General features: G+C 41.1%; 3 protein-coding genes and 1 pseudogene across 3 annotated transcripts; all 4 read right to left on the bottom strand.

The window, feature by feature from the left end:
- Positions 1 to 430: 430 nt before the first annotated feature.
- LOC119889364 (protocadherin alpha-8-like) lies at positions 431 to 2,952 on the bottom strand. Its single transcript, XM_038700298.1, has one exon. The coding sequence runs from the start codon at positions 2,816 to 2,818 to the stop codon at positions 431 to 433; it is 2,388 nt and encodes a 795-aa protein (XP_038556226.1). The 5' UTR covers positions 2,819 to 2,952.
- A 765-nt stretch (positions 2,953 to 3,717) lies between these two features.
- LOC119889363 lies at positions 3,718 to 6,289 on the bottom strand (annotated as a pseudogene).
- A 1,028-nt stretch (positions 6,290 to 7,317) lies between these two features.
- On the bottom strand, positions 7,318 to 9,795 carry LOC119888243 (protocadherin alpha-3-like). The gene has a single exon (XM_038698721.1). It carries the CDS (start codon positions 9,698 to 9,700, stop codon positions 7,334 to 7,336), a length of 2,367 nt encoding a protein of 788 aa, XP_038554649.1. The 5' UTR covers positions 9,701 to 9,795; the 3' UTR covers positions 7,318 to 7,333.
- A 956-nt stretch (positions 9,796 to 10,751) lies between these two features.
- On the bottom strand, positions 10,752 to 13,281 carry LOC119888225 (protocadherin gamma-A11-like). Its single transcript, XM_038698701.1, has one exon. It carries the CDS (start codon positions 13,119 to 13,121, stop codon positions 10,752 to 10,754), a length of 2,370 nt encoding a protein of 789 aa, XP_038554629.1. The 5' UTR covers positions 13,122 to 13,281.
- Between the last annotated feature and the right edge of the window lie 575 nt (positions 13,282 to 13,856).

Here is a 13,856-nt window from a genome sequence, read left to right as displayed (position 1 = left end):
TGTGCGAGTACAGGATGCATCCAGTAGGCCTACTGAAATGTGAAAACCATCCCTCAAAGGGGAGGACCCATTTCTCTGACAAAAGGCTTCTTCTGAAACAGTTTTATGCTCACATACTGACACCAAGTGATCATTTTCCAGTTAGTTTGCTGCTCCACAAATAAAGCAATTTTTTAAGGTTTAACTAATTAAAAATATTATTGGCGATTTCATTATGAAACACACCTAGTGTAAAGCTCGATGCTTTATAAAACACACTGACAGCGCAATGGTTTCAGCACAATGGAGAGCGACATTATTACTAATGCTCACCCATAGAGTAATCTCCCAAAACAGCACATTTTTAAATCACAAAATAAGAAAAGTATGTGTGTGATAGTGCCTTCATTAGGCCGTGAAAGTAATGAAGATACATATTCAGAATTAAAACTTAATGCGAAAGTCTGGGCCATGTAAATAATCTTACCTCTCCAGATCCCCTCCTCCTGTCAGGGAGCACTAGTGTATTCGCGTGACTGCCCGGGACTATAGTAGATCCTATACTCATTCTGGGTCCAACTAACATGTACCGTTTCTCTCCAGATCTGTACTGGATGCTGTGGCACAGTGTCCCGTCATAATTAGTCTCTTGCAGATATTTAGAAGTATAGTCTGTGGTTTTAGAGCACTGCATTGCAATCAGCACGATGATACTGATGAGAAAAAGTACAGAAACTGAGCCCAAAGTTATCATCAGATAAAAAGTCACGTCGGTCCCCTCCTCATCTTTGACTGAACTTTTAACATCAGAAGCTGCAAAAGCCTCTTTGGGCTCCACAAGTTTGACCACCACAGTAGCTGTTGCTGAGAGCGACACGTTCCCATTGTCTTTGACCAGTATGAGCAGTTTGTGCTCAGCCTCGTCTGTCTCTGTGAAGGAGCGAAGTGTTCTGATCTGTCCTGTATAGCGGTCCAAACCAAAGAGACTGTGGTCAGTGACTTGCTGCAGTGAAAAGAGTAACCAGCCGTTATATCCTATATCAGCGTCATAGGCTCTGACTTTAGTCACCAAGTGTCCTGCGTTCACATTGCGGGGAATCTCCTCCACACCTTCAGCAGAACCGTTAGAGCTGACTGGATACAGGATGACTGGAGCGTTGTCGTTCTGATCCAGAATGAACACGTTCACTGTGACGTTGCTGCTCAGTGACGGAGTTCCAGAATCGGAGGCAACAACTTGGAACTGGAACGTTTTCAGAGTTTCAAAGTCGAAACTTTTTAGCGCCAAAATGTCTCCGTTTTCAGAGTTTATGTTGAGGAAAGACATTATATCATTTTGGCTCCCTTCTCTCACAATGTGATATGAAATAACTGCGTTGTCATTTAAGTCTTTGTCCGTTGCGCTCACGGAGAATATCGACGCTCCAGCTACGTTATTTTCTATCAGATAAAACTGTAATGTATTTTGAGAGAATTGCGGTCTGTTGTCATTTACATCTGATATCTGGATGCTCAGAGTTTTAACAATAGATAAGGGAGGTTCACCACAGTCGGTGGCTTTTATTGTTATTTCATAATGTGACACCTCCTCTCGATCCAAAAATCGCTTTGTGACAACTGAGTACGTGTTTTCCTTGTAAGAGGGCTTTAGTTCAAAAGGTACGTCGTTGGATATGTGCGAAATAATTTTTCCATTGACACCGGAATCTTTGTCCTTCACACTAATAAGTGAAATAACTGTTCCAGGCTTTGAGTCTTCAGACACTGTATTTGACAGCGATGTGACTTCTATTTCTGGTGGATTATCATTAACGTCTAATATCTTTATAATGACTCTACACTCACCGGTTAATGGAGGTGTCCCTTTATCTGATGCCTCAACGTCCAGTTCGTATACGTCGTTTTCTTCATAGTCCACTACACCTTTTATTCTAATCTCTCCAGTTAATTTGTCCAACTCAAAAATATCATACACTTTGCGCCTCAAGGTTTTTCCAAGGTTGTATTCAATATCCCCGTTAGAGTCTAAATCGGGATCTGTGGCATTCATTCTAAACACTGAAGTACCGACGGGAACATTTTCCTGTATTGTAATTTGATAAACCTCCTGACTAAACATTGGACGGTTATCATTACTGTCCAGAACAATAATAGAAACATTTAGTGTGCCTGATCGTTGAGGTTTTCCTCCATCAACTGCTGTAACCAGCAGCGTGTGTTTGTCCTTTTGTTCTCTGTCTAACGATTTCTTCAGCACTAAAAATGGTATTTTACCCGCATCGCTTTCACGAATATTTACTTCAAAATGTTCATTTGGCGTCAAAGTGTATGTACGTATTGAGTTAATTCCCGCATCGGGATCACGAGCAGTGTGTAGTTGAAATCGCCTTCCTGGCAGTGTTTGTTCAAATATTTCAAATATCTGTTCTTTCTCGGGGAAACTAGGAGAATGATCATTTACATCAGAAATTTCTACGATTACATAGTGTATTTCCAAAGGGTTTTCAACAAGGATTTTTAGCTCTATTAGACAAGCACCGCTCCCCTGACAGAGCTCCTCTCTGTCAATATGCTTTTGAACGTACAATGCCCCATTGATCTGGTTTACTTCAAAGAAAGGGTCCTTACTTCCAGACACCACGACTCGGAACCGTCGATCATTCAAAGAGGTGATGTCAAGGCCAATATCCTTCGCAACATTTCCAACAACAGTTCCCTCTTCTACCTCCTCTGGAATAGAGTACCTTGTCTGAGCCAAAGCCTGTTTTCCGAAAAGCAGCAGTAGTGCCAAAAGAAACCAGGAGCAGTCCGTTGTTCGAGTTTTCGTGCTGGTCCCCATCGTTATCCAACAACACGTATACACACAGGAGCCTTTACCGTCACAAACAATTATTTATGTCCATCCCGTGGAGTATCGCATCTTTAAAGAACACACAACGTGATTTCATCGGCTGTTGTGGTTGATTCAAGTGTTTCTTTGCTCTGCTCAGATGGGAAAGAAAAGGTTGGTGAGGGGAGGGACAAAGTCGTGTCTGGTTTCCCTTTATAATAGTGACACCCAGAGGTGATTACTAAAACCAGACTTTGCTGCATACTCGTTTTTTTTTAAAACAAAAATGTCCCTTCTTCTAGATGGCTTTCTCCCACCAAGAGTCGCATCAAATGATCATTAAAATAATAGCGTTCAATACGTTCATTTTACATTACATTGCTGTTTGACGTGCCCATGTATTTCGGCACCATGGACAGCAAGCACAAGTCGTAGCACAGCCTTCCCCTCTAATTTAATCTATATATACTGCTCAAACAACTCAACAGTAACATCGCAAAATCTTCAAACGTCTCAGTCATTTTTTGGTTAGAAGTTAGAATATTTTAAGGCCCAACTGTCAAAAACTCAATGCCCAAAACACAAATACAGAGTATAATTACTCTGTTTTGCTGAAGAAAAAGTAAACCTTTTATTTTAGCACCAAGGACAATGGTAACACAGACTGTCCTCTTTACAAATGATGAGCTGTATACAATATGTCGTATGTATCTGTAATAATCATGAGTGTGTCTGTACACGAACAATAGTGGCTGTGTTTGACGGAGCTATCTAGCCATGCACAGCATTCTGCTACATTGACTGAAGTTTCTCTTTCAATGCAAACGACCACTTTCTCTGATAAATGAGATAATAAAATTAACTCTAACGCAACATACCTAACAAAACGTATCTTAATGTGTTGGTATTTATGTTTGGTACTGCTGTCTCTGCATAAAGAAACGATAAGAGGAAAACTTTGTGCAAAACACAAACCATTGACTGTATGCTTGTAACCATGTTTTATAAAACTTTGTTTTAAATGCCTTACCTCTCCAGATCCCCTCCTCCTGTCAGGGAGCACTAGTGTATTCGCGTGACTGCCCGGGACTATAGTAGATCCTATACTCATTCTGGGTCCAACTAACATGTACCGTTTCTCTCCAGATCTGTACTGGATGCTGTGGCACAGTGTCCCGTCATAATTAGCCTCTTGCAGATATTTAGAAGTATAGTCTGTGGTTTTAGAGCACTGCATTGCAATCAGCACGATGATACTGATGAGAAAAAGTACAGAAACTGAGCCCAAAGTTATCATCAGATAAAAAGTCACATCGGTCCCCTCCTCATCTTTGGCTGAACTTTTAACATCAGAAGCTGCAAAAGCCTCTTTGGGCTCCACAAGTTTGACCACCACAGTAGCTGTTGCTGAGAGCGACACGTTCCCATTGTCTTTGACCAGTATGAGCAGTTTGTGCTCAGCCTCGTCTGTCTCTGTGAAGGAGCGAAGTGTTCTGATCTGTCCTGTATAGCGGTCCAAACCAAAGAGACTGTGGTCAGTGACTTGCTGCAGTGAAAAGAGTAACCAGCCGTTATATCCTATATCAGCGTCATAGGCTCTGACTTTAGTCACCAAGTGTCCTGCGTTCACATTGCGGGGAATCTCCTCCACACCTTCAGCAGAACCGTTAGAGCTGACTGGATACAGGATGACTGGAGCGTTGTCGTTCTGATCCAGAATGAACACGTTCACTGTGACGTTGCTGCTCAGTGACGGAGTTCCAGAATCGAGGCAACAACTTGGAACTGGAACGTTTTCAGAGTTTCAAAGTCGAAACTTTTTAGCGCCAAAATGTCTCCGGTTTCAGAGTTTATGTTGAGGAAAGATGTTACATAATTTCCTCTAGCAATGTGGTAAAAAATAGCTGCATTTTCATTTACATCTTTGTCAGTTGCGCTTACACAAAATAGTGAAGTTCCAGCCACATTGTTTTCTGACAGGTAAAACTGTAATGGGTTTTGGGAGAATTGTGGACTGTTGTCATTCACATCTAATATCTGGATGTTCAGAGTTTTAAGAGTAGATAAGGGAGGTTCACCACTGTCGGTTGCTTTGATTGTTATTTCATAATGTGACACCTCCTCTCGATCCAAAAATCCCTTCGTCACAACTGAATATATGTTTTCCTTGTAGGAAGGCTTTAATTCAAAAGTTACTTCATTTGTTATGCTTGAAATGATTTTTCCGTTTAAGCCTGAGTCTCTATCCGTCACACTAATAAGTGAAATAACTGTTCCAGGCTTTGAGTCCTCAGACACTGTATTTGACAGTGATGTGACTTCTATTTCTGGCGGATTATCGTTGACATCTTTAATCTTTACAGTGACTCTGCACCTGCTTGTTAACGGAGGCGTGCCTTTGTCAGATGCTTCAACATCGAGTTTATAAATCTCTGATTCCTCAAAGTCCAGGACTCCTTTCAATTTAATTTGTCCACTTAAACTATTCAAGTCAAATATCTCGTAAACTTTACGTGCTAATGTTTTGCTAAGGCTGTACTCTATTTCTCCATTAGGCCCTTCGTCTGGATCTATTGCACTCACTGTCGTAACAGCACTGCCAACTGGGACGTTTTCATATATTTCAATTTGATATGTATCCTGACTGAATATCGGAGGATTATCATTTATGTCAAGAATAATAATGGAAACATTGAGGGTTCCTGATCTTTGAGGCTTCCCTCCATCAACTGCTGTCACAAATATCAAATGTTTATCATTTTTTTCTCTGTCTAATGGCTTCTTCAGCACTAAAAATGGTATTTTGTCCTCATCGCTTTGACTGGTTTCTATTTCAAAGTGATCGTTTGACGTTAATGTATATGTACGGATAGAGTTAATTCCAGCATCGGGATCATGGGCCGCATGCAGTTCATATCGAGTTCCCGGAGATGCATGTTCAAATATTTGAAATTGCTGTTCTCTTTCAGAAAAACTGGGGGAGTGATCATTTACATCGGTAATTTCTACAACTACATAGTGTATTTCCAGAGGGTTTTCAACAAGGACTTTTAACTCCATCAAGCATGCACCACTTCCCTGACACAGCTCCTCCCTGTCGATTTTTTTACGGATCTGCAAGGCACCATTGTCTGGGTTTACCTCGAAAAAAGCGTCCTTAGATCCAGACACAACACGCAGCCGTCGATCAGTTAAAGAGGTTTTGTCCAGACCAAGATCCTTGGCAACATTTCCAACAAGGGTTCCTTCTTTCATCTCCTCTTGAATAGAGTACCTCAGTTCAGCCAAAGTCTGGTTCCCGAAAATCAGCACTAAGGAAAAATGAAGTGCAAACCTACAGTAGTCGCTTAATCGACGTCGTCTTTCGCTCGCCATCCTAATCCAGCAACACATACACAGACAGGATCCTGTTTCTCCAGCAAATCAAATGTTTATATCTGATTCATTTAGTATCGGATGTTTTGAAAACACACCACACCGACTCGCATGCTCAAATCAAATCTATCCTCTGCTGTGAGGTATCAAACAAAAGCTTTCTTATGGGAGGGACTGAGTCCTTTTACGGCCTTATTGGTGTAACAGTGACACCAAGAGGACAACATTTTAGACTATTTAAAGTCATTATAATGTTATATCAGGCAATATACTTTGGTCATGAAATCCACCACCACAGATGAGAACATAAAGCAGTTTTTGAAAAACTAATGCCATGGAAATCCTCACTGATCTGTACTTCTTGTTTTCAATAACTTACAGTCAGAACGGTGTGAATTAGTGTAATGCCTTGCTTAGAAATAATCTAAATAAATCACACTTCTAAATTCTAATTTAAATTAAGCTCAGGGAAAAATAATAACCCATGTACTGTGTTTCTTAGCTTCGCTCATATGCTTGCTTGAGAAAACAAGGCAATACATTTCAGCACCATGGATAGCGATTCCAAGCAGTCTGACAGCCTCTTTATGTCTTAACCACATTGTTTCTCTTCTTATTTGTTGTCTTTTGCACAAGGATGATTAATACAAGCTACACAAACAACTAACAGCATATCAGTGTAGCAACGTATTGTTTAGAATTTTTTATTAAAATTACTGATGGTCTGCTACAAACCTCTTTGCCCAAATGTTCCCCAAAGGAGGTTACATTTAACTAATGCATTTACATTTTATATTATTTCACTGGGAGAGATGGATCACTTATGTCATTATGTAAAAAAAAAACACCTTTGCTGTCCATACTGACTTGGAGAGCATAAAGATGTATATAAGAAATTTGAAGAATGAGAATAACTCTGAAAAAATTGCGCATCAGCCAGCAGCTCTTGCCTACAAAAGCAGGAAGCTAGGTCCAACATTACAGTAACGGAAAAACTTACGTCTGTTCTCTTGGAAACAGAGGACACAATAATACATGTCTCAGACATTTCTGAACATACATTGAACACACTGAATAAGACACAAAGCGTCCACAAACCTCAAATCATGTGATACACATCTGAAAAGAAAACACTACACTTGCTACATATTAATGTCTTACCTCTCCAGATCCCCTCCTCCTGTCAGGGAGCACTAGTGTATTCGCGTGGCTGCCCGGGACTATAGTAGATCCTATACTCATTCTGGGTCCAACTAACATGTACCGTTTCTCTCCAGATCTGTACTGGATGCTGTGGCACAGTGTCCCGTCATAATTAGTCTCTTGCAGATATTTAGAAGTATAGTCTGTGGTTTTGGAGCACTGCATTGCAATCAGCACGATGATACTGATGAGAAAAAGTACAGAAACTGAGCCCAAAGTTATCATCAGATAAAAAGTCACGTCGGTCCCCTCCTCATCTTTGACTGAACTTTTAACATCAGAAGCTGCAAAAGCCTCTTTGGGCTCCACAAGTTTGACCACCACAGTAGCTGTTGCTGAGAGTGACACGTTCCCATTGTCTTTGACCAGTATGAGCAGTTTGTGCTCAGCCTCGTCTGTCTCTGTGAAGGAGCGAAGTGTTCTGATCTGTCCTGTATAGCGGTCCAAACCAAAGAGACTGTGGTCAGTGACTTGCTGCAGTGAAAAGAGTAACCAGCCGTTATATCCTATATCAGCGTCATAGGCTCTGACTTTAGTCACCAAGTGTCCTGCGTTCACATTGCGGGGAATCTCCTCCACACCTTCAGCAGAACCGTTAGAGCTGACTGGATACAGGATGACTGGAGCGTTGTCGTTCTGATCCAGAATGAACACGTTCACTGTGACGTTGCTGCTCAGTGACGGAGTTCCAGAATCGGAGGCAACAACTTGGAACTGGAACGTTTTCAGAGTTTCAAAGTCGAAACTTTTAAGCGCGGAAATTTGTCCGGTTTCAGAATTGATATTCAGGAAAGATGTTATATCATTTTCACTTCTTCCTCTGACAGTGTGATAAGAAATAACTGCATTTTCATTTACATCTTTGTCCGTTGCGCTCACGGAGAATATAGACGCTCCAGCTACGTTATTTTCTGACAGGTAAAACTGTAATGGGTTTTGGGAGAATTGTGGACTGTTGTCATTCACATCTAATATCTGGATGTTCAGAGTTTTAAGAGTAGATAAGGGAGGTTCACCACAATCGATTGCTTTGATTGTTATTTCATAATGTGACACCTCCTCTCGATCCAAAAATCCCTTCGTCACAACCGAATATATGTTTTCCTTATAAGAAGGCTTTAATTCAAAAGGTACTTCATTTGCTATGCTTGAAATGATTTTTCCATTGACACCAGAGTCTTTGTCCGTCACACTAATAAGTGAAATAACTGTTCCAGGCTTTGAGTCTTCAGACACTGTATTTGACAGTGATGTGACTTCTATTTCTGGAGGATTATCATTGACGTCTTTCATCTTTATAATTACTCTACACCCACCTGTTAACGGAGGCGTGCCTTTGTCAGATGCTTCAACATCGAGTTTATAAATCTCTGATTCCTCAAAATCCAGGACTCCTTTCAATTTAATTTGACCACTTAAACTATTCAAGTCAAATAGTTCGTAAACTTTACGTGCTAATGTTTTGCTAAGGCTGTACTCTATTTCTCCATTAGGCCCTTCGTCTGGATCTATTGCACTCACTGTCGTAACAGCACTGCCAACTGGGACGTTTTCATATATTTCAATTTGGTATGTATCCTGACTAAACATTGGACGATTATCATTACTATCAAGAATAATAATGGAAACATTGAGGGTTCCTGATCTTTGAGGCTTCCCTCCATCAACTGCTGTCACAAATATCAAATGTTTATCATTTTTTTCTCTGTCTAATGGCTTCTTCAGCACTAAAAATGGTATTTTGTCCTCATCGCTTTGACTGGTTTCTATTTCAAAGTGATCGTTTGACGTTAACGTATATGTACGGATAGAGTTAATTCCAGCATCGGGATCATGGGCCGTATGCAACTGGAATCGCGTTCCCGGAGATGCATGTTCTGCTATTTGAAACTGCTGTTCCTTTTCAGGAAAACTGGGGGAGTGATCATTTACATCGGTAATTTCTACAACAATATGATGCATTTCTAAAGGGTTTTCTACAAGGATCTTTAGCTCTATTAGACATACACCTCCTCCCTGACACAGCTCCTCCCTGTCGATTTTTTTACGGATCTGCAAGGCACCATTGTCTGGGTTTACCTCGAAAAAAGCGTCCTTAGATCCAGACACAACTCGAAATCGTCGATCAATCAGAGAGGTTTTGTCCAGACCAAGATCCTTGGCAACATTTCCAACAAGGGTTCCTTCTTTCATCTCCTCTGGAATTGAGTATCTCAATTCAGCCAAAGTGTGGTTTCCGAAAATCAGCAGTAAGGAAATTTGAAAAGCAAACCCACAGTAGTCACTTAATCGACGTCGTCTTTCGCTCGCCATCGTTACCCATCAACACATACAAACACACAAACAGAAGCTTGTTTCTGCAGGAAATCAGTTTTCGAAATCAGACGTCCACACGGTCTCTTCCGACTCCAGCTCCTACATCAAATGTATCCTCTGCTGAGAGGCACCAAACAAAAGCTTTGTTAGGGGAGGGACAAAGTCTTTTCATGGCCCTGTTGATGTTACACTGACACCAAGAGGACAACATTTTATACTACTTTAAATTGTTTGAACAAATAATAATTCTTTACGTATTTTGTCAGCAACTATACCTGGGAAGTTCAAGACAAAAGTGTAAAGCAGCTTCAGGTATTCATATGTTGACATAATTAAAAACTGAAGCTGAAACGTTTTAATTCAAACTTAATGATCTGATGAAATATTGCTATTTATCATGTTTAGACAACGCTGTACATTCTGTTTTGCCTGGGAGCATTAAAACCGATATATTTCGGTGCCATGAAATTGCCTTTCTCTTCACACAACCGATTTCCTTAACCAAAGAGTTCTGTGCTCAGTCATCAAGCCAGTTGCAAGATAATCCAGTAACTGTAATCAAAACACTAACAACAAGCTTTGGTGGGGGTGATTGGTAAAATCTTGTTGGCCACATTGCCAAAACTGAAGGTACAATTACAACGACTTTTGTCTAATATTTACTTATTATGGGACAATACTTTATTCCATCAATCTGAAATGTGTCTGGTAAACACAATGGTCTTGAGAGTACATAGGTGTGTACAGGAGAGATAAACAGTATTGGTTATATGTACAGTAAGCAATAGGGAGACAGTCTATAGATTATTATGCTCATTGGCAGACACAACGCGTGTTATCGATACAGCCGAATACTACTAACTTCTGTGAATAATTTAACAACAACAAGGGTAAAATTAACTGAAATAATGCGACACAGTTTCGAGCTGGCAGCGTCACACGGCTCACTTGTTTTGATGTTTGTGTTTTTCTTGGAAATTCTACTGTCGAGGCTTTAGACATGTGTTAGTCCAAGTATGGACACTATCACACGCAAACCACTGCACATTTAAAGTCTTACCTCTCCAGATCCCCTCCTCCTGTCAGGGAGCACTAGTGTGTTCGCGTGGCTGCCCGGGACTATAGTAGATCCTATACTCATTCTGGGTCCAACTAACATGTACCGTTTCTCTCCAGATCTGTACTGGATGCTGTGGCACAGTGTCCCGTCATAATTAGTCTCTTGCAGATATTTAGAAGTATAGTCTGTGGTTTTGGAGCACTGCATTGCAATCAGCACGATGATACTGATGAGAAAAAGTACAGAAACTGAGCCCAAAGTTATCATCAGATAAAAAGTCACATCGGTCCCCTCCTCATCTTTGGCTGAACTTTTAACATCAGAAGCTGCAAAAGCCTCTTTGGGCTCCACAAGTTTGACCACCACAGTAGCTGTTGCTGAGAGCGACACGTTCCCATTGTCTTTGACCAGTATGAGCAGTTTGTGCTCAGCCTCGTCTGTCTCTGTGAAGGAGCGAAGTGTTCTGATCTGTCCTGTATAGCGGTCCAAACCAAAGAGACTGTGGTCAGTGACTTGCTGCAGTGAAAAGAGTAACCAGCCGTTATATCCTATATCAGCGTCATAGGCTCTGACTTTAGTCACCAAGTGTCCTGCGTTCACATTGCGGGGAATCTCCTCCACACCTTCAGCAGAACCGTTAGAGCTGACTGGATACAGGATGACTGGAGCGTTGTCGTTCTGATCCAGAATGAACACGTTCACTGTGACGTTGCTGCTCAGTGACGGAGTTCCAGAATCGGAGGCAACAACTTGGAACTGGAACGTTTTCAGAGTTTCAAAGTCGAAACTTTTTAGCGCCAAAATGTCTCCGTTTTCAGAGTTTATGTTGAGGAATGATGTTGCTTTATTTTCATAACCTGCATTCCTCTGAATTTGATATGAGATGAGAGCGTTATCTCCCTCGTCGCGATCAGACGCGCGTATAGAAAATATGGACATTCCAAGAGGGTTATTCTCAGTGACATAAACATGATATCCGCTCATTGAAAACTCTGGACTGTTATCGTTTACGTCGGATACAACAACTCTTAATGTCTGTTCAGATGTTAAGGCTGGCTCACCTGCATCTTTCGCGATTACTGTTACATTATAAATTGACTTGTTTTCTCTGTCAAGCTGTGACTTTGTCACGACAGCGTACATGTTATCCTGTATTGATGGCGTTAATGTGAAAGGGACGTCGCCTTTTACAAAGCTGATAACTTTCCCGTTCACCCCAGAGTCCAAATCGGTAATGCTGATAAGTGCTACTGTCGTTCCTGGTCTAGAATCCTCTGAAATTGTGTTGGACTGTGAGGTTACCTCAATTACAGGTGCGTTGTCATTCATGTCTTTAATATTTACAGTAACGCTTTTTTCCGTCCTAAATGGAACAGCACCGCTGTCAGATGCTTGGATATCTATCTCGTAACTGTCATCCAGTTCGTAGTCTAATTGCCCTTTCACAGTTATTTCACCTGTGCTCGGATCGACATCAAACAGTTCGCGCACCTTAGTGTTCACATTACCAAAAGAATAGCTGACATCTCCATTAAAACCGTCGTCTATATCTGTGGCATTTACTCGTATGACTATTGTTCCAGTTGGTGAATTCTCATTTATCTCAGCAGAATAGACATCTTGTGCAAACACTGGCGCGTTATCATTCACATCTAAAACGTCTATAAATATCTCCATGGTCCCTGTTTTAGGAGGTTTACCCCCGTCCAGGGCTGTAAGCAGTAGTTTATGGCTGCTAGAGGCCTCTCTGTCTATGGGGTTTTGTAATTGTAAAATAGGCACTTTGCCATCTTTTCCGCGATCTTTCACTTCTAGACGAAAATTATTGTTTTGACTTAATTTGTACTGTTGAACGGAATTCACACCTCCGTCTGGATCCAGAGCAGCGTGCAGCTGAAATCTGGTCCCCGGTAAAGTGGACTCTGAAATCTCTAGCCTTTTTTTGCTCTCCGGGAAAGACGGCGAGTGGTCATTCACGTCTAACACTTCCACAGCGACATAATGGATCTCCAGTGGGTTCTCTAGCACAGTTTTAAGGTTGATCAAACATGCACTGGTCCGCTGGCATATTTTCTCTCGGTCAATATTATGATTTACGTACAAAATCCCATCATTTTGGTTTACCTCGAAAAGGGGTTCAGTGGAGCCAGACACAATACGAAATCCCCTTGTTTTTAATATATTAGGATCGATTCCCAGATCCTTTGCTACATTCCCAACAGCAGTTCCTTCCTTGATCTCTTCCGATATAGAATATCTTATCTGTCCCGATGCCTTGCCGACAATCAAACTCAAAGTCAGCATGACGGCGACCCATCTCCTTCCTTTTTGCCATGAGTCCTGTCCGTTTCGTTCCATTGTCTAGAACCGATATATAAATCCAGAAAATACCAGGTGATCTACAGACTGTTTACATAGGTTATGAATTAACTGAAGAAAATAAATCCACGTCTTGCAATGCGCTTAGTTCGTAGGGACGAGAAATCCTTAAAATAAAATCACAGTCAGAGGATAATGGTCTGCCCGTCCTGAATGCTTCAGAGACGCAGTCTCACAGACCTATAAAGACCCGATGTGATGCGTATTTCTGGTTGTCTAGTGCCACCATGCGATCATATCACAAAGACTGATTTATCTCAACCCCTATTGACTATATAGTTTTACAACTGTACATGGGAAGCGATTCACCCGTCATCGCAAATGGTAACAAGTCAAATAGACTCACACTTAAGAAAGCGTTAATCACGATATAGTATTTTATATATTGTGTTATATTTGAAAACGAAAGACAGCGACTTCATCAAAAAAGTGCATGAAACAGTCTCAGTAGGAAAAACTCATAACATAGGCCTAATACATGCAGATGGGGACAAATTTAAGGATAAACGCGAATACCAGAGTGGAGAGACATCACATGCAGATGCATCGTGCACCAGGACTCACTGAAGGGTCTCGTGTGTATGAAAATGACATGAATAGAAATGCTACCTTTTTTTGAAGATTTTGGACCAACGTGTAAGACACTCCACCAGCATCACCATAACACCCATGATATGAACTTTTATATCAAACCCATTTAGTGATGTCTGTAAT

The sequence above is a fragment of the Micropterus salmoides genome, unplaced genomic scaffold, assembly GCF_014851395.1.
Source record: "Micropterus salmoides isolate LMB-PRFRI ecotype aquatic unplaced genomic scaffold, ASM1485139v1 Ms_hic_scaffold_5, whole genome shotgun sequence".
Lineage (NCBI taxonomy): Eukaryota > Metazoa > Chordata > Actinopteri > Centrarchiformes > Centrarchidae > Micropterus > Micropterus salmoides.
This window is presented reverse-complemented; position numbering and strand designations above follow the sequence as displayed.